This window comes from Palaemon carinicauda, chromosome 45 (genome assembly GCF_036898095.1).
Source record: "Palaemon carinicauda isolate YSFRI2023 chromosome 45, ASM3689809v2, whole genome shotgun sequence".
NCBI lineage: Eukaryota > Metazoa > Arthropoda > Malacostraca > Decapoda > Palaemonidae > Palaemon > Palaemon carinicauda.
In genome coordinates, this window is record NC_090769.1 from 18364713 (window position 1) to 18389067 (window position 24355).

A 24355-nucleotide genomic window follows, 5' to 3' on the forward strand; every position below is an offset into this window, starting at 1 on the left:
TATGTTTTGTTCAAATTAAAGTACCGCATTTCTATTGCACATAGCTTTTTATCTAACAGGGCTATATATAATAATAAAAAAGGATTTAGTTGCATGTAAACTAAGTGTTTATTTGGCGTGTAACATGTCATCCTTACTCAATGATGGTGAGTCTACAGGTTTGTAAGATTTGGGAAGAAATGGGAAACTCTCCAGTTGTATTCATTCATCAAAGCAGTGATGTCTTGAAAGACAGCACGGAATCTGTTCAGACTGGACCTGGTATGGTTGTTTGCTTCTAGACATTTGCCAAATCAACCTTGATCATGTGTCTCTCTCATTTTCTATCCATGTTGTATTTAAAAATATCGTATACATTCTGCACATAACAAAGGAAGCTACATGGTAGTCTACAACGAGTGTCTCAGCGTTTATGTTTATAACAAGTTATTTAAGAAATTATATTATATAAGAAAATAGCCTTCACATTTAGCTTAGCCTATAGAGAATGTTATGAAAATTAATAACTTAAAGAAAATAACATAGCCTATAGACTACTACAGGCTCAGATGTAGGCCTACATATTAACGGCAAACAGAGGGACTGAACCTTAACCAGGCCAGCCTGTCTCTTGATGATACCTTTGCTGGTTACCAATAATAATAATAATAATAATAATAATAATAATAATAATAATAATAATAATAATAATAATAATAATAATAATAATAATAATAATAATAATAATAATAATAATAATAATAATAATAATAATGATAACAACATGGACACCCTTGCACTGTCCTGGCTCGAAGAAGGTAAAGTTGAAAGCCTTGGGAAAATTCTATTTAAGAAAGGAGACCCAATCTCTCCTAAATTAATCACATCAGGTCAAGAAGTTTTTAAAAATTTAGATTGGGTAAATGGAGAAATTAACATTGATGGAGAATACCTTAACAACTTATGATTTGTAGATGTCATAGTTTTGTCTAGCAAATTATGTAGGATTTGCAAAAGATGATAGAAGATTTCAATAGAGTAAGCAAAAATGTAAGACTTGATATGAATGTGAATAAAACTATAATTTAGACTGTCAGTCTGACACAACTAAAAGCATGCATAGAAATTGTCGTTGATCCAAAATGGAATAATTTACTGTTTTTTTTTTTCTTTTTTTATTGAATGAAGAAGAAAAATATAATTTTTCGTAATATGTTCTTCGAGTCCTTGACTCCTTGCACGGCTCGTCAAGTTACCATACCTTGGTAAAATTAAACTACTAAAAATTATTTTTTTTCTCTCTTGAAAGCATGATCACATTATTTGTGTGAATATGTGGACTAGTTTTTGTACAGGTTGACGTGCTATCTCGAACTACTAGTGAAGTATTTTTTCTTTCCATTTGGTTTCATAACACGTGATTTGTAAATGGGTAGCATTTTTTTTTTCAAATTATAAAAAATTGTTACAAAATATCAACAAGGTCAACAAGAACAACTTTTTATTTTTTTCATTTTTTTACCAATGCAACCAGTGTCCAAGGGTGAAAACTAGTTTTAATTTTCTGACTAAAACGAAGACCAGTTAAGAGTCAAGAGCGATCGAATAATTATGTAAATGCTGTACAGTATTTTGATTCAGTTTATATAATTTTGGGGAACCTTCAGTAAATAGTCTTTGGGTTTGACAGCCTTCCTTAAGAATACTTGGAACCAGTGTTGCCAGATATTGTGCTTTATCCCTAGATTTGGGGATTTTGGGTGTCTGACGGGGATATTCTGTACAAATTTCTATGAATAAGATACAGCGATGAGTAAACCTTCATATTATTACAATTAGTTTGCTTGCATTCATGTGAATTATAGTGATTAATTTATATATTAGTGAAGCCTACAGGATCAGAAGAAAATTTATTTGTTTTCGGATTTTTTTTTTAATTATGAGTTTTGGGGATTTTTAGACTAATCCATCTGGCAACACTGCTTGGAACACCCTCCTCATGATCCTTTGCGATTGGCGTCGTTCAAAAATTCAATGTTACTGTTGAATTCGGAAGCTAAGTCTAGGGCAATCGTGAGTATGTCGATAATTATTAATTATTTGGCTGTTTCATTTCCAAATGATATGCTTTTACTAGGGGTTTAAGTGTTAATAACTACCCAGCCAATTCAGTGGGTATGATATATTATAACTTATACAAAATCGTACAATAACTACCCATTTTGGTATCATTGTAATGGAATAATATACAAAATTACCAGAGTAGCTAAATCTCCCATGAGTAGGATGTCCTGTATCATGAAAGTTAGTCATATATGTAGGCCTAGCCTATTTGGTGCCGGTTAAGTATGGCCTACCTGGCTTGTTAAGTTAGGTTAGGTTAGACGGTAGACCACATACTAAAACAGATAGAATTTTGTAGGCCATATTTGTAAGGTAGGCCACATACTGAACCGGCACCGCTTATTTTTATGAATGTTAGTGTAAGGGCAAGGGTGATTTTATATATTTCTAGTCTAATTCATGAGCAATTTGTCTTATGTTTTATCCAGCACTGACATTGAATATTTGTGCTAATTATCCGTTTAAGGTTTACTAACTTTGTTTATAGCCTAATACAATAATACACGATATCTTTGGATAGTCGTTCCAGGGTTAGAACCCTGTGACACCTGACGGTAATTCGCTTGTCGTATCACTCGCAGAAATATACAGTTGGAAGCTGCCGAAGGGAACTTCCATCAGGATGACATGGCTCGAGCCCAAAAATAGATTTTTCTTACGTCAAAATCCGTTTGATAATGAGGATTTGACAAGGGACGAGCAAAAGGCCAATGTGGTTTGAAATGCTGAATTCCTTGAAATGTACAGTATGTGATGAAATTAATTATTAAAAGTTCTGGAGAGAGTAGGGCTCCCCTGAAGTATAGGACCAGAAAAACGCCCCTTTAAGTAAAGTAAATGCATATTTTAGCACAATATCTAGACAGATAGAAAAATGTATGATTTATGTATATTGGTATGAAATTAAAGTATCATAATTATCTATGATAACTGCCATACCCCATATCTTATTTTCAACCCTATCGCTAAGAATACTGCAGTCTAAAAGGGAGTTGCAATGGGGAGTTAACCCCCCATTAGATAAATAGGTAAGTACACAACTTGTGAATTAGGTTAGGTGGGCATCTGGGAGGTTGTGTCCATCGTTATACAAAGGATTAATAATTTATATCTACCGTCAGTTGGTCTTTGCCCTCACAAGCGTGTATGAAATTGGAATTTTGGAATGAGTTGATGTGAGGATTCTAAATATAATAAATTTAAAGAAATAGATGAATTACAATAAATTTCTAAAATACTGTTGGTTAGATTGAACACCCCTCTCAGGAGACTTCTTAAACATTAACGGCAGCCCCAATGTAACTGAAAGGGATGGCTAGGCCTCTGTGGGGAGGAAAAATTGCGGTTGCAAAACAAAATCTGGGAACTTGTGGATAAATATTTGGAACATTTTGCTTGATTTAAAATACCAGCTGATAATTGAGTCATACAAAAAACAGAAAAACTTCTACAAATTATTGTGAAAAACACCATCAGCCTCCCCAAAGTAAACTATGGTTATCCTGTTATAGTAGATTGATAGTTAAGTTTTTATAGTTTATATATTTAATATTTATTTTATTTTGTTGCTAGTTTTAAAATATTTTATATCAAGTGTTTATTACTTTAATTGTAATTTCCTTATTTCCTTTCCTCTCTGGGCTATTTTCCTTGTTGAAGCCCTCGGGCTAATAGCATTCTGCTTTTCCAATTAGTGTTGTAGCTTAACAAGTAATAATAATGATAGTAATAGTTTACAGGCCATTTTTGGGGTCTTGGTTCCACGTGACATTTTGGGTTGTGGGCTACGTGACATTTTGGGTCGTGGTACCAACATGACCTTTTGGGACGTGGTACCAACATGACATTTTGGGATGAGGCTTCATGAGGAATTTTGGGACGTGGCTCATGTGGCATCTTGAGACGTGGCTCCGTGGGGGACTTTTGGTTGTGTTCCACGTAACTTTTTGGGTTGTGGCGCCTTGCGACTTTTTCGGTTGTGGCTTCATGTGAAATTTTGGTCTGTGGCACCACGTGAATTTTTAGGATGTGACACCTCGTTGTAGTGGTTTGCGGACTGTGGCCAGAGGTAGCACCCGAACTGCCTAGTGTCCGAATGCCGACCACAACCCAACGTTCACTACACAACAAATATATAATGGTGGAATACCCAAAAAACCTTAAGTAACAGGTCAAGAGAACGGAGCTCTGGGCACCACCCCTTGATTTATACTGGGCAAGGGGACCCAGCTTGAACCTTGTTATTTATCATACCTTTCCTTCTCTTGCCTTTGGCTTGCTGATTATAAGTAAAGGTATAAGAACATTAGGTGAAAGGGAATATTATAATTAATAAAGAAACACACTATGGGAGGAAGAATTATGATAAATTACTGTACTTAAGAGATCGTAAAAAACAGTGGCTGGGGAAAAGAAGCCGTGGTGGGAGGTTTCTGAAATGAAATGCTGTATACATAAAACACAAGAAAATAATATTTATTTTTGAAACAACTGTTAAGGTTATGTTAGCATGGACCCATCGATCAAAATAGAAAATTAAAGGCAAAATTAGCATTCCTTTATATCAAACTTCACCATCCGGGTAATAAGATAAACAAATTAATCAAACAAGATTTCCACAGGTGGGGCACTCATAAGTGTTCCTATACAGTTCAAGTATAACCAGGGGCACTTCTAACCGTGTATCTATTTGGGCAAGTACCATTATGCCATCTCAATAATTCCAGTTAACTATTAATGTTTATGACACGTAAACGTTTGACTGTCTCCACAAAAAGACGGTTTTAGGCTCCCTTACGATCACTTGGTTCTGGGGCAGACATTTAAAAAACTGTCCATCACTAAGTTCCAGTATGGAATCACCTTTTGTGATCTGGTGATGTGGAGTAGCAATATCTTGATCCTTGTTGATGAAATCTTGGATTCGCAAGGTTTTCAACTGTCGAAGCTCTTTTTCAACTGAACTGAGAATACTGAAGAAGGGCCGTGCCTGATGTCAAAACTCCTCTAATGACAACATCTTCTAGCTGAGCATTGAAAATTGAGTTCAGTTGCCTCTCTAAAAAACCCTACAGAGAGTAGGGCGTGCTGCAAAAACAAATGTGGTTAGACAACTGGTAGGACCAAAAAATATTACAATACCCCTTAAATATATAAATAATGCTTCTATTCATGACTTTGTTATAAAAATAAATGAATTTGTTGCTGGCAAAATATGTAAACCTATTTAAGAAAAATTGAAATCTTTACAGTGAATATAAGGAAAACCATTATAGTACAGTACTGGGGCAGAATATCAGACATTATGACAAAAGGGAATTGATAATGAGAGTTACTTTAAAACATATATAACCCAAGCTTGTTATATGTGGAAATGGTTTGTATTTTCCCCAACTATTATTAATTTTTTTCACATCGTGGGATTTTAGGACGTGGCTCCTCATGGATTTTGGGAAGTGTACAACGTGGTATTTTTGGATGTGGCACCAGGTGGATTTTGGGACGTGGCTTCATGTGGCATTTTTGGCCATGGGTCATGTGGCCTTTTGTGACGTGCTTCATGTGGCCTTTTGGAACGTGGTTTCACGTGGAATTTTTGGCCCGGGGCTCGCTCCATGTGGCCTTTTGGGATGTGGCTCCACTTGGAATTTTGGGACATGCTCCATGTGGCAATTTGGGATGTGGCACCACATGAAATTTTTGGCCGTGGGATCATGTGGCATTTTTGGCCGTGGTTCCATGTGGCTTTTTTTTTAAGTGGCGCCATGTGGCCTTTTGGGACGTGTCACCTCGTGGCATTTTTGGCCGTTGCTCCAGGTGGCCTTTTGGGATGTGGCTCCACCTGGAATTTTGGGACGTGGCACCATGCGAAATTTTGGGATGTGGGAACACGTGGTTTTGGGACATGGCACCACGCAGCATTTTGGGACGTGGCACCACATGAAATTTTTGGACGAGATCCCACGTGGCCTTTGGGACATGGCTTCATGTGGCATTTTGGGACGTAGGTCCATTGGGCCTTTTGGGACTTGGTACCACGTGCAATTTTGGGATGTGGCACCACATGAAATTTTGGGACGTGGGAGCACGTGCCATTATGGGACATGGCACCACTTGGCATTTTTTAACATGGCACCACGTGGTATTTTGGGACGTAGCACGACATGAAGTTTTTGGACGTGGCTCCATGTGGCCTTTTGGGACGTGGCCCCATGTGGCCTTTTGGGACGTGGCTCCATGTGGCCTTTTGGGACGTGGCTCCATGTGGCCTTTTGGGACGTGGCTCCATGTGGCCTTTTGGTGACGTGGCTCCATGTGGCTTTTAGGAACATGGCTCTGCGTGGAATTTTGGGATATGGCACCTCGTGGACTTTTGGGACGTGGCCCCATGTGGCCTTTTGTGACACAGCTCCCCGTGCCATTTTGGGACGTGGCACCACATTGCCTTTTGGGACGCAGCACCACGTTAGCTTTTGGGATGCGGTTCCACGTGGTCTTTTGCGATGAGGCTCCGCGTGGCCTTCTGGGACGCGGCACCGCGTGGCCTTCTGGGACACGGCACCGCGTGGCCTTCTGGGACGCGGCACCGCGTGGCCTTCTGGGACGCGGCACCGCGTGGCCTTCTGGGACGCGGCACCGCGTGGCCTTCTGGGACGCGGCACCGCGTGGCCTTCTGGGACGCGGCACCGCGTGGCATTTTGTGACGCAGCTCCCCGTGCCATTTTGGGACGTGGCACCACATTGCCTTTTGGGACGCAGCACCACGTTACCTTTTGGGACGCGGTTTCACGTGGTCTTTTGCGATAAGGCTCCGCGTGGCCTTTTGGGACGTGGCACCGCGTGGCCTTTTGGGACGCGTGCCATTTTGGGACGTGGCACCACATTGCCTTTTGGGACGCAGCACCACGTTACCTTTTGGGATGCGGTTTCATGTGGTCTTTTGCGATAAGGCTCCGCGTGGCCTTTTGGGACGTGGCACCGCGTGGCCTTTTGGGACGCGGCACTGTGTCGCCTTCTGGGACGCGGCACCGCGTGGCCTTCTGGGACGCGGCACCGCGTGGCCTTCTGGGACGCGGCACCGCGTGGCCTTCTGGGACGCGGCACCGCGTGGCCTTCTGGGACGCGGCACCGCGTGGCCTTCTGGGACGCGGCACCGCGTGGCCTTCTGGGACGCGGCACCGCGTGGCCTTCTGGGACGCGGCACCGCGTGGCCTTCTGGGACGCGGCACCGCGTGGCCTTCTGGGACGCGGCACCGCGTGGCCTTCTGGGACGCGGCACCGCGTGGCATTTTGTGACGCAGCTCCCCGTGCCATTTTGGGACGTGGCACCACATTGCCTTTTGGGACGCAGCACCACGTTACCTTTTGGGATGCGGTTTCACGTGGTCTTTTGCGATAAGGCTCCGCGTGGCCTTTTGGGACGTGGCACCGCGTGGCCTTTTGGGACGCGGCACTGTGTCGCCTTCTGGGACGCGGCACCGCGCGGCCTTCTGGGACGCGGCACCGCGCGGCCTTCTGGGACGCGGCACCGCGCGGCCTCCTGGGACGCGGCACCGCGCGGCCTCCTGGGACGCGGCACCGCGCGGCCTCCTGGGACGCGGCACCGCGCGGCCTTCTGGGACGTGGCACCGCGTGGCCTTCTGGGACGTGGCACCGCGTGGCATTTCGGGATGTGGCACCGCATGGCCTTTTGGGAAAAATGTCTTAAGATGGAATGGCACAGACCTCTCCTCATGGGAGTCGCATATGCTTGGGAGTGCTTCTAACAGTCTTGCTGTTTTGGGTACCTTAAGGAGGCATCAGTTAAGGTTCTGATATGCAAAACTGTTTGCTGTCTTAATCGGCGAAGAGGGTAGGTGAGTGACAAGTTCTTTCTGCCTTAGTCTCCCACCCTAGGAGGTGTGGGATCTCTTTGGTTTAGTGGCAGGGTACTAGGCAAAACTCAAACCCTGCTGGGGCATTGTCCCAGGTTTGAGCCTTTCTCCGTCCTATCTCCGTGAAGCGTGGAGTGTCACGGAGAGATGCCTTCGTTCCCGTGTGGGACAAGGTAGATTGACATTTCCAAGGAAGAAAAAAACTCCAGTTCTAGGGCGACTACCAATCCACCAAGCAGTAAGTCTCCCTACATAAATGATGATGGTTTGTATCTGTGTAGGAACATCTCGAATTTTTAAAGTAATTTGCATTTTTCCTAGCTATATAATCCCAATTCCTTTATATTAAACTTCGCTCCCTTACCATTCCTCTCATTCCTGAGCCAAAAGATCATAAGTGAAGAGATTTTGACAGGTAAGGGGCTGGCAGCTCCTCGTCCTCTCGCCCACTTGTTGTTAGCTTCTCAACCATCCCTCTCAATCCTGAGCCGAAAAGTCATAGTAAGGGTCTTCCGACAGGTGGTGCACGTGGCAGTATAACACCATTCTGCCATGTGTACCACTTGTCATGAACTACCTTATTTATGAATTCAATGGTGGTACAGTTTGCACCAAAGTTTTGGTACATGTATTCATAAAAAGGCTTAATTAAGTATTGATGCATAATTGTATAAAGTTAGGAAAGTATTGGTTGAGTTGAGTCCTTTGGATACAGCATCAAGTTGAGAGGTTTTTATAGTACAGTAGTTTGAAAAAGAATAATTGAGAGCTACTTGTATTGTCACATAATTAACTGTGGTACACCATATTTCAAGAAAGAAGTGGTTATCCTAAAGTCATGAGAGGGTAAGAGAAAATTAATCATGAGTATGAGTAGGACAGTTTTCACTAGTATATTTAGGCCTTTGTGCTTAAAATCTTATTTGTTCCGTAACCGAAATACAAACCACGCTATTTACAAAGGGTTTTACTTTTAGCGCAGCTGAAATGACGAGCCAATAGTTTTTAACAAGGGTTAATTACCCCCGCGCTAGTTAGCGGGGGGTGGGGAAGGGTAGCTTGCTACCCCTCCCCCCTCCACACACCGGTGACTTGCTTCACTTCACTTTTGGCTCGGCGGTGATCAGACGTGTCTGTTCATCGCCTTCGTGACAGCCTTTAATTTTCTTCTTTTTCTTTTCAGCTTGTGTGATTGGTTGGAAGTTGACCTTCAGTTATTTTCTTTTATTTAATATGCGGACATGCCCTGGAGTTGCTGGCCATCCTTGTGGGACTTTCATGTCGGACGTGATTACGGATCCTCACACCCTCTGCCCTCAATGTCGGGGCCGACGGTGCGACCAGGATAACATGTGCCGTGAGTGCAGGGAGTGGTCTGCCTCCCAGTGGGAGAGGTTTGGCCGTCGGCGTAAGAAGAAGTCCAAGAGAGACCGTTCTCCTCCGGGGTTAGCCTTGAAGGAGGAAGGTTCTCGGGACTCTTCTTCCGCCGCCCAAACCTCCTCCGAAGCTCCCCCTCGTCCGCCTCCTAAGGAGAGTCGTCCGAGTGGGAGCGCAGGCCCTTGTTCTGTTTCCCTACCTTCAGTGGGGGGAGAGGGCGTCGCCTCCCATAGCGAGGCGGTTCCCCCTCCTCCTCCGGGGGAGGTTATTGATAATAATGCCTTATCCAGTGATGATCTTTTACAGATTTGGTCGTCCCTGGGGCTTAAGGGCTTGCCCTCCAGGGTCGCTCTTATTGACCTTGTCTCGTTGGGGGCCGCTGTTAAACAGTCGCCGGTGGTAGCGGAGGTAGACCCTCTGTCTATTGTCGACGTCGTGGTGACAGAGGCCTCCGACGTGGCTGGGCCTTCCGACGCAGATGCTGTTGCTGGTGATGGTGCTGTAGGCTCTCCTCCTCCTTCCGTGCATCCTTCGAAGGGGGAAGTGAGTCCTTCGGTCTCGACTGCTGCCCAGCTTCCTTCTGAGGGAAGTGTTTTGACGGAGACTCCCCTTCGGAGGACCGATGGTCCCGACGATCTCCCCTGAGGCCGCCTCCGCCGTAAGGCTCACCGCCCTCTACGCCACAAGGGCCTCCCTTCCCCTTACAGAGGGACTAAGAGGCGCCTTTTTGGGTCTTCGTCCTCCGGGGGGGACTCTCCTCGTCAGCCTCAACCGACTGCTCCGCCCTCCTTGAACCTCTCTGCAGACCGCTCACCATCTCCTGCCGGATCTTCGCCTTCTGGAGAACTCGTCACCCGACGGGCAACGGTCCCTTCGGGGCTAAGGGATTCTTCCCTTACGCGAGCAGGGCCAGCGCACAAGCGCTCTCCTGCTCGCCAGCGATCTCCTGCTCGTCGACGATCTCCTGCTCGCCATGACTCCTGCTCGTCGACGCTCACCTGCTCATCGGCTCTCTCCTGATGTTCGCCCCCCTCGCCAGCGCTCTCCTGCTCGTCAGCGCTCATTTGAGGACCATCGCCCTGCGGTCTCTGACCACCCTTTAGTTCCTGCTGAACTCCCTGCTCACCATCCACCTGGTCCTGTGGCTACGCAACATCGTGCTGCGCGTGTGTCAGAAACACATGTTCGCCAACGCGCCAGCGATCTTCCCGTTCCTGCTCGTGAACGCGCCGCTCCACCTGTCCTCTCACAGGACACGCGTCGACCTTCTGCTCGCCAGCGATCACCAGCTCGCCAGCGATCACCAGTTCGCCAGCGATCACCTACACATGCTGCCCGCCATCGCACGACCCTGCATGATCGCCCGCTTACGCATGCTGCTCCTCATCGCACTACCCTGAACGATCGCCCTCCTGCGGATGCTGATCACCATCGCACCCTTTCACGCGATCATTCACCTGCGCATGCTGCTCGCTATCGCACAACCCTGCACGATCGCCCGCTTACGCATGCTGCTCCTCATCGCACAACCCTGAACGATCGCCCTCCTGCGGATGCTGATCACCATCGCACCCTTTCACGCGATCATTCACCTGCGCATGCTGCTCGCCATCGCACAACCCTACACGATCGCCCGCTTACGCATGCTGCTCCTCATCGCACAACCCTGAACGATCGCCCTCCTGCGGATGCTGATCACCATCGCACCCTTTCACGCGATCATTCACCTGCGCATGCTGCTCGCCATCGCACAACCCTGCACGATCGCCCGCTTACGCATGCTGCTCCTCATCGCACAACCCTGAAATATCGCCCTACTGCGGATGCTGATCACCATCGCACCCTTTCACGCGATCATTCACCTGCGCATGCTGCTCGCCATCGCACAACCCTGCACGATCGCCCGCTTACGCATGCTGCTCCTCATCGCACAACCCTGAACGACCACCCTCTTGCGGATGCTGATCACCATCGCACCCTATCACGCGATCATTCACCTACACATGCTGCTCGCCATCGCTTACCATCACGCGGTCATTATCGCCAGCGATCTTCTTCACCTACGCGGCAGCACGATCCCTCGCCGTCGCGCCGTCGCTTGCGTTCGTCGCCTCGGACACGTGTTCATTTACCTGCCCACCCTCACGCCCACTCGCCTGCGCGCCCGCGCGACCGCTCGCCTGCGCGCCCGCGCGATCACCCGCGCAACCATTCGCCTTTGCGCGACCGTTCACCCTCGCGCGACCATAGTTCGCGGCGAATCCCACAGCCGGTGGTAGCAGCAGGGACGCGTGCACCTAGACGGCACTCGGGATCACCTCCATCCAAGCACAGGTTGGTATTGCAGGACGAAGACAGGTCAGTACAGCATTCTTCCCCACCTTCTTTTCAGGCAGGTACCGTCGTGTCCACTCCAAAGGATCGCCCGATCCCTTTCACCTTAGCGAGGATTTCGGACTCTGTGTCCTTTGAGCAGCAGACTTGGTTTGGTCCGCTGGCACGGGCGTTAGTGAGGGTTATGAAACCAGCACTCGCCGGCCAGGGTAACAAACCAGCGGCTGTCTCTCCTACGCTGAAGAGAAAGAGAGGAGTGGACTTCGTGGTGACTTCCCCCAGGGCGAAGTTGGTTCTCAAGAGGTCGGTCTCGAGGGTCCCCTCTCCTGCACGAGTACTCTCTCCTTCTCCCGTGGACGAGGCCTTTCCGTCCTCAGGTGAGTCCAGTGGGGCGGTAGTCTTCCCCTCGGCACCAGGGGGGGGAGACTTCGCTTCAGGCAGGAGAATCGTCTCGTGAGGAAGGGGCCCCTCGAACCTCGTTGTTGGGATCCTGTATCCCTCCTAGGAGGGAACCCAAGGATTCCAAGACCATCCCTAAATCCTCTGCAAGGATTCGACAGGAACCCACGACTACCCAGGGGAATGTCCACGTATCACCCCAGGAAGAGATTCCTGGGGCAGGAGACTTAGCTGCCAGCCCGCAGGGAGGAGAACAGCAAGAGTCCGAACATGCCTTCTGGTGGGTCCTAAGCCTGATAAGGCAACTTAACAGTCTTACGGATCCAGTCATCCCCCCCCCCCCCCCCCGTGAAGGCAAAGACACGATTCTGGATGAAGTGTTTGACGTTCGGAAGGCCCCTAAGACCAGTGCAGCTCTGCCCTGGTCTCGGGGGCTGAAGAGTGCCAGAGCTAGGGCCAATGCTCAGCTCGCACTTCTTGCCTCCTCCAGTCGTTCCACTGCCGGGAACAAACTCATCCCTCCTCCTCGCCTTCAGCAGAGGAGGTATTTCGAGATCCTGGGTGAGCACAACCTCGCTCTTCCTCTCCATCACTCTGTGGAGGAGCTGGCAAAGGGAGTTCCCTTGGAGAAACTCTGCCCGGCAGGTGTCGTTCTCGGCGGCAGAGATCCTTAACCACGAGAAGGTCGCTAAGTGTGCCATGCAGGCCACTTCGTGGCTGGACTTCTGGTTAGGATCTCTGGGCATCCTATTGCGATCGGAGGACTTGTCCAAGGAGACCAATAGGAAGGCCCTAGAGACCTTCTTGCTCTCGGGCACCCGCTCCATCGAGTTCTTGGCGCACCAGGTTACCACCCTGTGGGCCAACTCGGTGTTGAAGCGTCGCGATGCTGTGTCCGAGAGATTCCATCCGAAGGTCCCCGCCGTAGATGTGTGTAGGCTCCGACATGCCTCCCTCCTGGGGGAGAGCCTGTTTGAGCCTCAAGACTTGGAGCGAACGGCTGAGAGGTGGAGGAAATCCAGCACGGACTCCCTCCTCCACAGGGCCCTTACAACTCGGCCCTATAAGCCTCCAGCCCCACCACAACAGCAGCAACAGCCTCGTAAGCCCTCTTAACGAGAGAATGCCTTGATGAAGTCATTGGGCTTCAGCACGGCATATCATTCCCGTGCTGAAGGCTTGTGACGGGCAAGAGGGCTCTCGAACTGGGGAATTTCTTTTCCTCAGTTTGACTCTAAATTTCTCTCATTCTTTTTCTATTACCTCTTATTGCTTATTCCTCCTTCATAATTATCAGCTGTCTCCAACCTTGCTGTCAAAACTCTTTTACCCATTTCACTGTCCAGGTTTTTTAGAGGGGACATTGTATCCATGATCGGTTTTTATTTCAAAATCAATTGTGGGAGCTGTGGTGGTCTTGCCAACTGCCCGAAAATGTTTGGACACCTAGGAGTGTCAGTATTCCCATACTGGCACGCGGAACTATCTCTTAGGAAATTTGGCCTTCGGATTCCAGGGGTTGGCGATTTTATAGAGATAGGACTCTCGGCATTCTGTCCGGTTTGCCTGCCACTATGATTAGAGTGGGGATGATTGTATTCATGAAATGCTCTCAGTCCCATCAAGCGGGTTTGGCATACACTTGAGCCACTCTAATCATAGTGGTACCATCCCTTTGTGGTAGGGTAGGGAGTGGACATTTGGTAAGCAGCTTTCACAGGTGTCATTGGTGGAGAAATTAATTCCAGGAAAGGCTAACGGTGTCTTCTTTGGAATTTCAGACAGTCTTAATTTTTTCTCTCCCTTAAACTATATTTTTTTCCATTGTTTTTTTTTTTCATTGTTATTATGACCCCTTCCCTCCCCCTGAAAAATAATTAATGAGTAAACTTAATATTCCCCGTACCCCTGGATCAAATGGCGAACCCCAGACACCGTTGACGACTTCTGCTTGTTTAAATAGGGAAAGCTCTGTTGACAACCTCGGCAATAAAAAGGATTCCTCCAACAATACTTTTTTGACCAGTGTTGTTAAAGACAATTTATCGGCACTGGTGGAAAATGATGCTTGTAATAACCGTAATACTTTACTCTCTGGTTCTGGCTCATTACCAGATCCAACAAAAAATCTGAAAATTCTCCACTTAAAAAACATACCAATTGGTTGTAGCTATGACATAATTCATGAAGCCTTCTGTAGATTTGGAGCAATCAAAGAAATTTTAATGGAGCTTAATGGTAGTAAAGGTTTTTGGGAAGCTTGGGTATCATTTTCAAGTTTTGAGATTGCTTTAGAAGCAAATAAAAATTTAGAGAGCATAAAAATTGACAATTGTTTGATTTCTGGGGCTTTATGTGATAAAGCACCAAGACACCTAGAGGTATATAAACCAGAAGAATGGATGGAAAAAGAAATAGAGCATAGACTTCCAGAAGTAAGAACCCCCAAGCCCCCAACATGGATAATTGCATCTGGAAAGATAGATAATTATAACTATTATAAGATGAGTAAATTTATACAAAAAAAAGTTGGTTTAATTAAAAGTAAGGATATTAGTAGATACGGTAAGCAATCTGTTTTGATTAATGCAAAATCAGATACTCAAGCTCACATGCTTTGTGGTATGAAGATTGCAGAAATTGATCCTATTAAGGATATTAAACCACATATGAGCTTCAGCTATGGTAAAGGAGTAGTTTTTGATAAAGATCTATATGAATTCTCAGAACCAGAAATTCTGGACATGTGCCCTGCTAATGTTTGGAAAGTAAGTAAGATTCCTCAAACAAGCATGGTAGTTTTAACATTTGAAACCCCTGTTATACCAGATCATATAATTATTGAGAATGAAAGAGTACGTGTTCGAGAATATAAACCTAGGCCTTTACAATGCTTTAATTGTTTCAAGTACGGTCACCCTTCCCGGTACTGCAATAATACGAAGATCTGTATTAACTGTTCTTTGTTAGAACATGGCCAATGCAACAGAGATACAACCTGTGCAAACTGTAAAGATAATCATAAACCAAATGATAAAAGATGTAGAGAATACAAGAATGAAGAAGCTGCAATCTTGAAAGCAAATGCTGAACATATAAGTGTAGGTTATGCAAAGCATTTACTCAATCGGCAACTTAATTTTGCTCCCGCGGTTAAGATGCCAACAAAAGATTATAATCCACTACCCCTTACTACCACAGGGGGACCAGTGGCAGCACCTGGCCCGTCAGGTGCATCTCCCTTAGTGGTAGTAGCCCAGCCATCTGGGTCAAGTGCTCAGGCTATAAAAGCCAGAGCACAAACCTCCAAAGAGGTCAATATGGTGTCCAACACACCAAAAGTATTGTCACCGATAGGAGCATCTCCCCTAGAGGTAGTAGCCCAGCCTTCTGGGTTAAGTGCTCGAACTGTTGAAGTTCTAGCACAATCCTCCAAGGAAGCCAATGTGGCTTCCACCACCTTAAATGTATTGTCTCAGGCAGAATCTCTACCTGATTTGATGGAGATTGGAAAACAAGATCTTCCAAAGAGGAAAAGGTCCCCATCATCCTCACCTTCATCTAAGTCAGGTAAGTGCCCTACTGCTCATGATCCTAAGGTTGACTCTTATAAAGATCCTAGAAAGAAAGAAAAGAAGAGTGGTGGCCTAGTACAGTAAAGCCTTCCATCTCCAGGCCTTACATGGCTTCATCTGAAAAGTCCCAAAAGACAAATGAGACAAAGAAAAATAATAACAAAAGATAATGTTTATCATCCAGTGGAATTGCAGAGGTCTAAGTACTAGCATTGAGCAAATAAAAACTTTAACCAGGGACTCAGACACGAAGGTAATTTGCCTACAGGAAACCAAGATCAGTGACAAACCATTTAATCCTGGACTCAATTATCATTTTTGTAGATCCCCTCCTTTGCAAGCTGCAAGAGCTCAAGGTGGTACAGGTTTTATTATTCACAAATCTGTAAAATTTGAAACAATCCCACTCAATACACCTCTACAGGCATGTGCAGTTAGAACTCATATCGGGAAAAAAATTACTTTATGCTCGCTATATATTGAACCATCCTTAGAACTTTTCCTCTTAGATCATGCTGGTAATCCAAGAAGGCTTAGACTTTCTGACCTCCAAGACTTGATCAATCAGCTTCCTGCCCCTTTTATTTTAATGGGTGATTTTAATGCAAAGCATACTTTATGGGGTGGAAATGTGTGCGATAGATGGGGTAATCTTGTTGAAGAATTAATCGACAACAATGATGTAATACTAATGAATGATGGTTCTCCAACTAGGTATGATGTATTCCACAACTCTACATCAGCCATTGATTTGTCAATCTGTTCCTCATCCATTCGATTGGACTACCTTTGGTCAGTAAATGAACACCTACATGGCAGTGACCATTGGCCAATAATGTTAAATTATGTCCATAATCTTCCTTCTCAGTGTCCACCAAAATGGAAGATAGATGAGGCAGACTGGGCAGCTTATGAAAACTGTTCACACACTGATAAAGAATATGATGAATTTACATCTCCAGTGCATGCCTATCAACATCTTGAAAATATTATTGATGATAATGCTAGCAAGTTTATACCTAAAACATGCGGTTTACCTCATCGCTCTGTAGTTCCTTGGTGGAGTAAAGAATGTGCCAACGCAAGAAAAGTGACCCGAACTTGCTTCAGAAGATACTTGAGGACAAACTATTTAGCAGATAGAATAGCATATCTCAGAGCCTGTGCCAAACAAAAAAGAATTTTTAAAACAGCAAAGAGAGCATCTTGGAAGAAATATATATCTAATATTAATACCAAAACTCCTTCAAAGGAAATATGGGACAAGATTAGAAAACTTCAAGGTAAATTCGTCCCTAAGCCTCTACCAATATTAAGGGAAAATAATAGATATATATCTGACCCCAAAGATGTAGCAGAGGTTCTTGCTAAGCACTTTGCTCATGTATCAAGTGCTGACAACTATTCCCCAGCATTTCAACAAATTAGAGCATCAACATCTGTTGTTCCTCCTGCTTCTTCAAATACTGAAGCTTTTAACCTGGCTTTTAGTATGGAGGAGATGCAAAATGCTATCTCCAGCTCTTCTTTAACTGCCCCAGGTGAGGATGGCATCCGGTATGAAATGATATCACATCTTCCAGTGGATACCAAGGAATTTTTATTAGAAACCTTTAATGGTCTATGGGCTTCCCATACATCTCCTGATTCCTGGCATACTTCAATTGTAATTCCAGGCCACAAGTCTGGTAAAGACCCAGAACTGCCATCTAGTTATAGGCCCATATCCTTGACCAGTTGCATATGCAAACTATTTGAGAGAATGATCAACAACAGACTTGTGTGGTATCTAGAATCAAAAAATCTTTTATCTAACAGACAGTTTGGTTTCAGGAAGAACCGAAGTACTCTGGACCCTTTGCTGATGTTATCAAGGGAAATTTCAAATGCTTTTTCTAACCAAAACCAGGTGGTGGGTGTCTTTTTTGACCTCGAAAAGGCATATGACACCACCTGGAGGGGTGGTATTTTAAAGCAATTGGCCTCGTGGGGTATAGGAGGACATATGTTCTCTTTTATTGAAGAATTTTTATCAAACCGCTCCATTAAAGTGAGAGTAGGGTCAGAACTATCTTCATCCTACATGCAAGAAGAAGGTGTCCCCCAAGGCAGCGTATTGAGTGTGACCTTGTTTGCTGTTGCAATTAATAGTCTCATTAGTCACATACCTCCTGGCATACAAGGATCACTATTTGTCGATGACTTTGCAATTTATTGTAGTGGATCATCTGCACTACAAGCATGCCAAAATCTTCAAATTGCAATAAATGCTGCTTCCGCATGGGCAAATTCTCGCGGATTCATGTTTTCTCCTCAGAAGACCAAAGCCATTCGCTTTACTCGTACTCGTAAAAGGGAAGAGATCCCCACCCTTTTCTTAAATGATTGTATTTTGCCATGTGAGGATAGTGTCAAGTTTCTTGGAGTCATTTTCGACAAGAAAATGACATTTGGTCCCCATATAAATGACCTATCTATCAGGGTTAAGAAGTCACTGAACATTCTGAAAGTGATATCACAATTTGATTGGGGTGCTGATAGAACAACTTTGCTTAGAATTTATACATCTTTGTGTCTGAGCAAGTTAGACTATGCATGCCAAATATATGGGTCAGCTACAAAGACTTTACTTGGAAAACTTGATATTGTTCACAATGCTGGGCTTCGCATCTGCACAGGTGCTTACAGAACATCTCCCATTGACAGTCTTTATGTTGATTCTGGCATACCTCCCCTTTCCATTCGCAGAGAGGAGTTGAGTTTGAGGTTTTTAGCTAGGTCCCTTGCTGTGAGAAACAATCCTAACTGTAAATATGTTAGGGCGCCTTTAGATCGGGCTCCTAACAGATCTAGAGTGCCTAAGCCTTTGGAAGTACAGCTGAAAAACGATGCTAGAGAAGTAGGCTTGTTAACAGCACAGATAGCAGAGGTAGGATATCCCAAGTCTCCTCCTTGGTGTAATCCACCTGTTAAAGTATGTTTTACGGCAGGAGGGAAAAATACCTTACCTAGTAGGGTAATGAAAAGTGAGTTTTTAAATCATGCTGCTCAACATCATGGGAAACATGTTTTTACAGATGGCTCCAAATTGGCTGCAGGAGTTGGAAGTGCAGCTGTGGTGGGGGATATTGTTATTAGAAGGAAACTCCCATCCTCTTGTTCAATTTTTACTGCTGAGCTGTACGCAATTATTCTCGCAGTCCAACATATTTTTAAAAATGGCAACCAAAATAGTTTTTATACAATTTTTACGGATTCCAATAGTGTTTTACTCTCATTAAAACAAATTATGCCAGGCCATCATCTAGTACAAGAGGTGCAGGACTGGTTAGTACTTCTGCAGTCTAGGAAGAGTATCAGTGTTCACTTCTGTTGGGTCCCTGCCCATGTTGGGGTGGATGGGAATGAACAAGTAGATAAGGCAGCAAAGGAAGCTTCAGGGCTAAGTAATCCATCCCCCTTGAGTATTCCTTACAAAGATCTTAAAAGTGAGATTCATCTTTACTGTAAAAATAAGTGGCAAGCTCGATGGTCTGAACTGACCACCAATACAAAATTGAAACAAATCCACCCATTGGTGGATAAATGGTCATCTTGTAATTCTACAAGTAGAAGGGATACCATTATTTTAACTAGGCTGCGTATTGGCCATACACATGCAACGCACAATTATTTAATGAAGAGTGGGGAAGGGAGACAGGCCCCTCTTTGTAATACCTGTCAAGTGACAATGGATGTTAAACACATTTTAGTCGATTGTCCTGTTTTTAATCTTCAGAGGAGGACACATTTACTCCAGGACAAACCTTTAAGAGATATACTGGGGGAAAACTGTAATACCCTGACCTTGAGAAAATTTGTACAAAGTATTGGGTTATATTATGAGCTATAATTGATTTTATTAATTTATTTATTTATTTTACCCTTTTAATCCCTATTTATTTCACATCTAGATTTTATTGTATGAAAGTGTTACGATTTGTATTAAAGGTTAAAATGATACTAAATGGTGTGATTGTACAGATATGATTGAATGATTTTCATTATATAGCGCTGAATGGCCTTTGATGCCCCAGTGCTTGGCTTAATGCCTAAATCCTATATTCAATTCAATTCAACAGCCTCGTAAGGCTCCCAAACAGGCACCGGCAGCTAAGAAAGTGGTGTCTAAGCCCCAGCCCTTTCCAGCCAAGGTCAAGAGGGGCGGTAAGTCCTCCAGGGGAGGCAAGACTTCTAGGGGTGGCGGCCGCGGCCGCAAGCCCTAGGGGTGGCAGTCCCCAATGCGTATCCACCTGTGGGGGGATGCCTTCAGCGTTGCGTCCGCAGGTGGCAACATCTCGGGGTTGGTGCTTGGACGGTCTCAGTGATCGGCCAAGGTTATCGCGTCCCGTTCACGTCATCTCAATCTCCCCTGACAGCGAATCCAGTGTCGTTGAGCTCCTATGCCATGGGATCGGCAAAGGGGCTGGCCCTTCAGGCCGAAGTCGAGACCATGTTCGAGAAGGGTGCTCTCCAGGAGGTCGTGGACGGCTCTCCAGGCTTCTTCAGTCGACTCTTTCTTGTAAAGAAGGCTACTGGAGGCTGGAGACCCGTCATCGATCTCTCGGCTCTGAACAGGTTTGTCAAACAAACCCGGTTCAGCATGGAGACAGCAGACACGGTCAGACTTGCGGTGAGACCACAAGACTTCATGTGTACACTGGATCTAAAGGATGCGTACTTCCAGATCCCAATCCATCCGTCTTCCAGGAAGTACCTGAGATTCTGCCTAGACAACAAGATCTACCAGTTCAAGGTGCTGTGTTTCGGTCTCTCCACAGCTCCTCAGGTGTTCACCAGAGTGTTCACCCTGATTTCGACTTGGGCGCACAGGAACGGCATTCGTCTCCTTCGTTACCTAGACGATTGGCTGATCCTAGCAGACTCGGAGTCGACCCTTCTTCGACACCGAGACAGGCTTCTAGATCTTTGACAGGATCTGGGGATCGTGGTAAACCTCGAGAAGTCCTCTCTGCAGCCGTCCCAACGACTGGTTTATCTAGGCATGCTAATAGACACCAATCTCCACAAAGCCTTTCCATCAGACGACCGGATAGCAAGGCTGAGGAGGGTGGCGGAACCTTTCCTCAGGCGAAAAGAACTCCCCGCCCAATCGTGGTTGCGTCTCTTGGGCCACCTATCCTCCCTGGCCCGTCTGGTTCCAAACAGCCGCCTCAGGATGAGATCCCTTCAATGGCGGCTCAAGTCCCGGTGGAATCAAGGATCCGATTCCCCGGACACTCTGATCCCAATGGGGTCTCTGGAACAGACGGACTTGCGGTGGTGGCTGGCCGACGAGAACCTGCGAAAGGGAGTGAGTCTTCTCGTCCTCCCCCCGGAATTGACTCTGTTTTCGGACGCGTCAAAAGAAGGGTGGGGGGCGCACGTTCTGAACCAGAGGGCCTCAGGCCTTTGGTCAGAATCAGAAAAGTGCCTACACATCAACCTGCTAGAATTGAAGGCCGTCTTTCTGGCCCTTCAACAGTTCCAACGGTTCCTGGCGGGTCACTCCGTGGTGGTGATGAGCGACAACACCACGGTAGTGGCTTATATCAACAAACAGGGAGGCACTTTTTCGCAACAGCTATCCCATCTTGCAGTAGAGACTCTGAGGTGGACCGAAACCCACTCGATAACACTATCAGCTCGCTTCATTCCTGGCAAGAGGAATGTGTTCGCCGACAGTCTGAGCAGGGCTGCGCAGATAGTGAGTACCGAGTGGTCTTTGGATCCTCAGATAGCCAACAAAGTCCTGACTTTGTGGGGTTCCCCGACGGTGGAATTGTTCGCGACAGCCTTGAACTTCAAGCTGCCCCTGTACTGCTCACCAGTCCCGGACCCCAAGGCACTCTGGCAAGCTGCTTTCCAGCAACGGTGGGACAACATCGACGTGTACGCCTTCCCACCATTCTGTCTGATGAGAAGGGTGCTCAACAGGACCAGACTATCGGTCAACTGTTCCATGACTCTAGTAGCTCCGCTATGGCATCACGCGTAATGGTTTCCGGACCTTCTGCAACTCCTGACGGAACTCCCAAGGGAGCTTCCTCCACGACACGAGCTTCTCAGACAACCCCACTCCGGTGTCCCTCACAGGGCCGTAGCCTCGCTTCGGCTTCACGCCTGGAGACTATCCAGCGTCTCCTCGCGGAGAGAGGCTTTTCGCAACAGGTTGCGGAGAGAATGTCTGGGCACCTGCGAAGGTCCTCTGAGGGAGTCTACCAAGCGAAGTGGAGAGTCTTTTGTGGTTGGTGTCGTGGAAGGGGTATCTCTCCACTCGATGCCACTATTCCAGCAATAGCGGACTTCCTTGTGTATCTGCGAGAAGAAATGCGCCTTTCTGTCTCGGCAGTGAAAGGCTATCGCTCAGCCTTAAGCTTGGCCTTCAGATTGAAGGGCGTGGATATTTCTTCATCGCTAGAACTCTCTTTACTCATACGTAGCTATGAGCTTACCTGCCCCCAGTCGGAAGTGAGACCCCCTCCTTGGAACGTGGTTCGAGTCCTTAGGTCTCTCAAGAGACCTCCCTTCGAGCCATTACGCCAGGCCTCCGATCGCCACCTGTCTTGGAAGACGGCTTTCCTACTCGCCTTGGCCTCGGCCAAGCGAGTTAGTGAACTTCATGGTCTCTCGTACGACATCGCCCATTCAAGGGGATGGGGGGAGGTAACGTTCAGGTTCGTCCCTGAGTTTGTGGCCAAGACTCAGAATCCTGGAGTGCCGGATCCTCGGTTCGACTCTTTCAGGATCGCGAGTCTCCGTTCTGTAACAAACGACCCAGACCAGCTGCTACTATGCCCAGTGAGGTGTCTGAGGTACTACTTGAAGAGAACGGCTGCAGTCCGTCCTCATGTGCGAGCTTTGTTTGTGAGCACAGGCAGGACAAAGAGGAGGGTCACCAGGAACACCATCTCTGCTTGGATTCGAAGGGTTATCCACCATGCCCTGAATCCTGACCCTCCTCCGTCACGTCGCCCTCGGGCCCACGATGTCAGGGGTATTGCTACATCCCTGGCCTTCAAGAAAAACTAATCTGTGACGCAGGTACTTCAAGCTGGGGTCGGGAAGCGTCAAACGACCTTCACAGCCCACTACCTGCAAGACGTGACCCACAGGAGCCTCGATACGTTCTCTATCGGCCCTGTGGTGGCTGCACAACAGCTGGTCTAACCTCAGGCTCCTTTTTGGACAAGTAGCAGTAGGTTGAGGGCGTTGTTACCCGGTCTTAGTCTGTGTGAATGAAAGAGTATGTCTGACCCTTACTTCTTTCTTCATTCTCCCCTCTCTTGGGGAAGCAGCATCCTGGTCCTCGCATAGCTGACCTCGACCTCTGCAGGTAACCCATGCTTCTTTGTGCTCCTAGTATTAAGCTTAATACTGTTACGTCTCCCATACCCTGACGAGGTGGTATGGGGAACGTCCTATCCTAGAATTCCTATCTGAAGGTCTCAAGGTCAACTTCATAGGACGAGTCACACTCTCCTCCTCGCACTACTTATGTAGGCCACTCGTTCCTAGCGATGCTAGGAACCTGTGAGGTACAGGGGCTCCCTCTCTCTAGTGCTGCTCACTAAGGGATCGAGCCCCCGGGCAAGCCGAAGTCAGTAAGGCTGGGGACTTTCCACCCTTCCTAAGGGGTAAGTCACCCTTTGTAAATAGCGTGGTTTGTATTTCGGTTACGGAACAAATGACAAATTCGAAGATAATTTGTATTTTTCCTAACCATACAAACCTTAGCTATTTACACATATGTGCCCGCCATCCCTGACCCCCAAGTCAAGTCCTACCTCTAAGTGAAGTGAAGCAAGTCACCGGTGTGTGGAGGGGGGAGGGGTAGCAAGCTACCCTTCCCCACCTCCCGCTAACTAGCGCGGGGGTAATTAACCCTCGTTAAAAACTATTGGCTCGTCATTTCAGCTGCGCTAAAAGTAAAACCCTTTGTAAATAGCTAAGGTTTGTATGGTTAGGAAAAATACAAATTATCTTCGAATTTGTCATATCTATGATTTTTCATGCTAATTGTAAAGAAACCATTCAGTAATAGATTTATTGAGCTTTAAGATAAGTATGTGTAGTTCGTAAAAGTAAAATTGCTCCTGAACATTTAATTGATATTAAGTATTGTTTTATATGCATCACACACTAAACATGATCACTTCAAAATTTGGGAATATATATATTTTAGCAATGTATCTCAGACACTTGAGACAAGTGGTTAATCACCGTAGATAACTCCTGGGAATATGATGACCTCATCAGGTGACAATTTTCCCAGGACTTAATAAATAAAAAGGGTGGTTAGCTCTCAAACAACAGTATTCTTGGTTATATCTGATTATTTGACTCGGGCCAGAATGACAACCTCGGTACTCTTCTTATGTAAGTAGCCTTTAAATTTCCTTTGTTGGCATATTAAGTTTTCATATAAAGCTACAGATCTTCATAGTTTAATTGATTTTATCTTAAAGGATGGGACTTATTTAGAAAGTAACTCAAGATGTGGTTTTGGCAAATTGCTATCAACCCTATTTAATCTCTTTTCACCACTGGCTTTTTAAATCGTCTTACAGGTTCAAGTTCAGAATTTAATCTGAAGGTTCTATAAAATACACATTCCTACAAACATACAGGACAGTACAGACAGTTCTCAGCTTA

General features: G+C 46.0%; 2 protein-coding genes across 3 annotated transcripts in view; one reads left to right on the plus strand and one right to left on the minus strand.

Moving 5' to 3' along the window:
• Positions 1-24355, minus strand: part of LOC137634794 (nuclear receptor coactivator 5-like) — a 209547-nt gene that overhangs the window by 79483 nt on the left and 105709 nt on the right. The window lies entirely within an intron of this gene.
• LOC137634795 (trypsin-1-like) overlaps positions 1977-24355 on the plus strand; it is a 244077-nt gene continuing 221698 nt past the window's right edge. The window contains exon 1 of one of the 2 annotated variants that reach the window (XM_068367337.1): positions 1977-2056. In XM_068367337.1, coding sequence (XP_068223438.1) covers positions 2014-2056 — 43 coding nt within the window. In that variant the 5' untranslated portion in view covers positions 1977-2013. Of the gene's footprint in view, positions 2057-24035; positions 24080-24355 lie in introns of those variants that run through there. The other variant, XM_068367340.1, reaches the window with a different exon arrangement.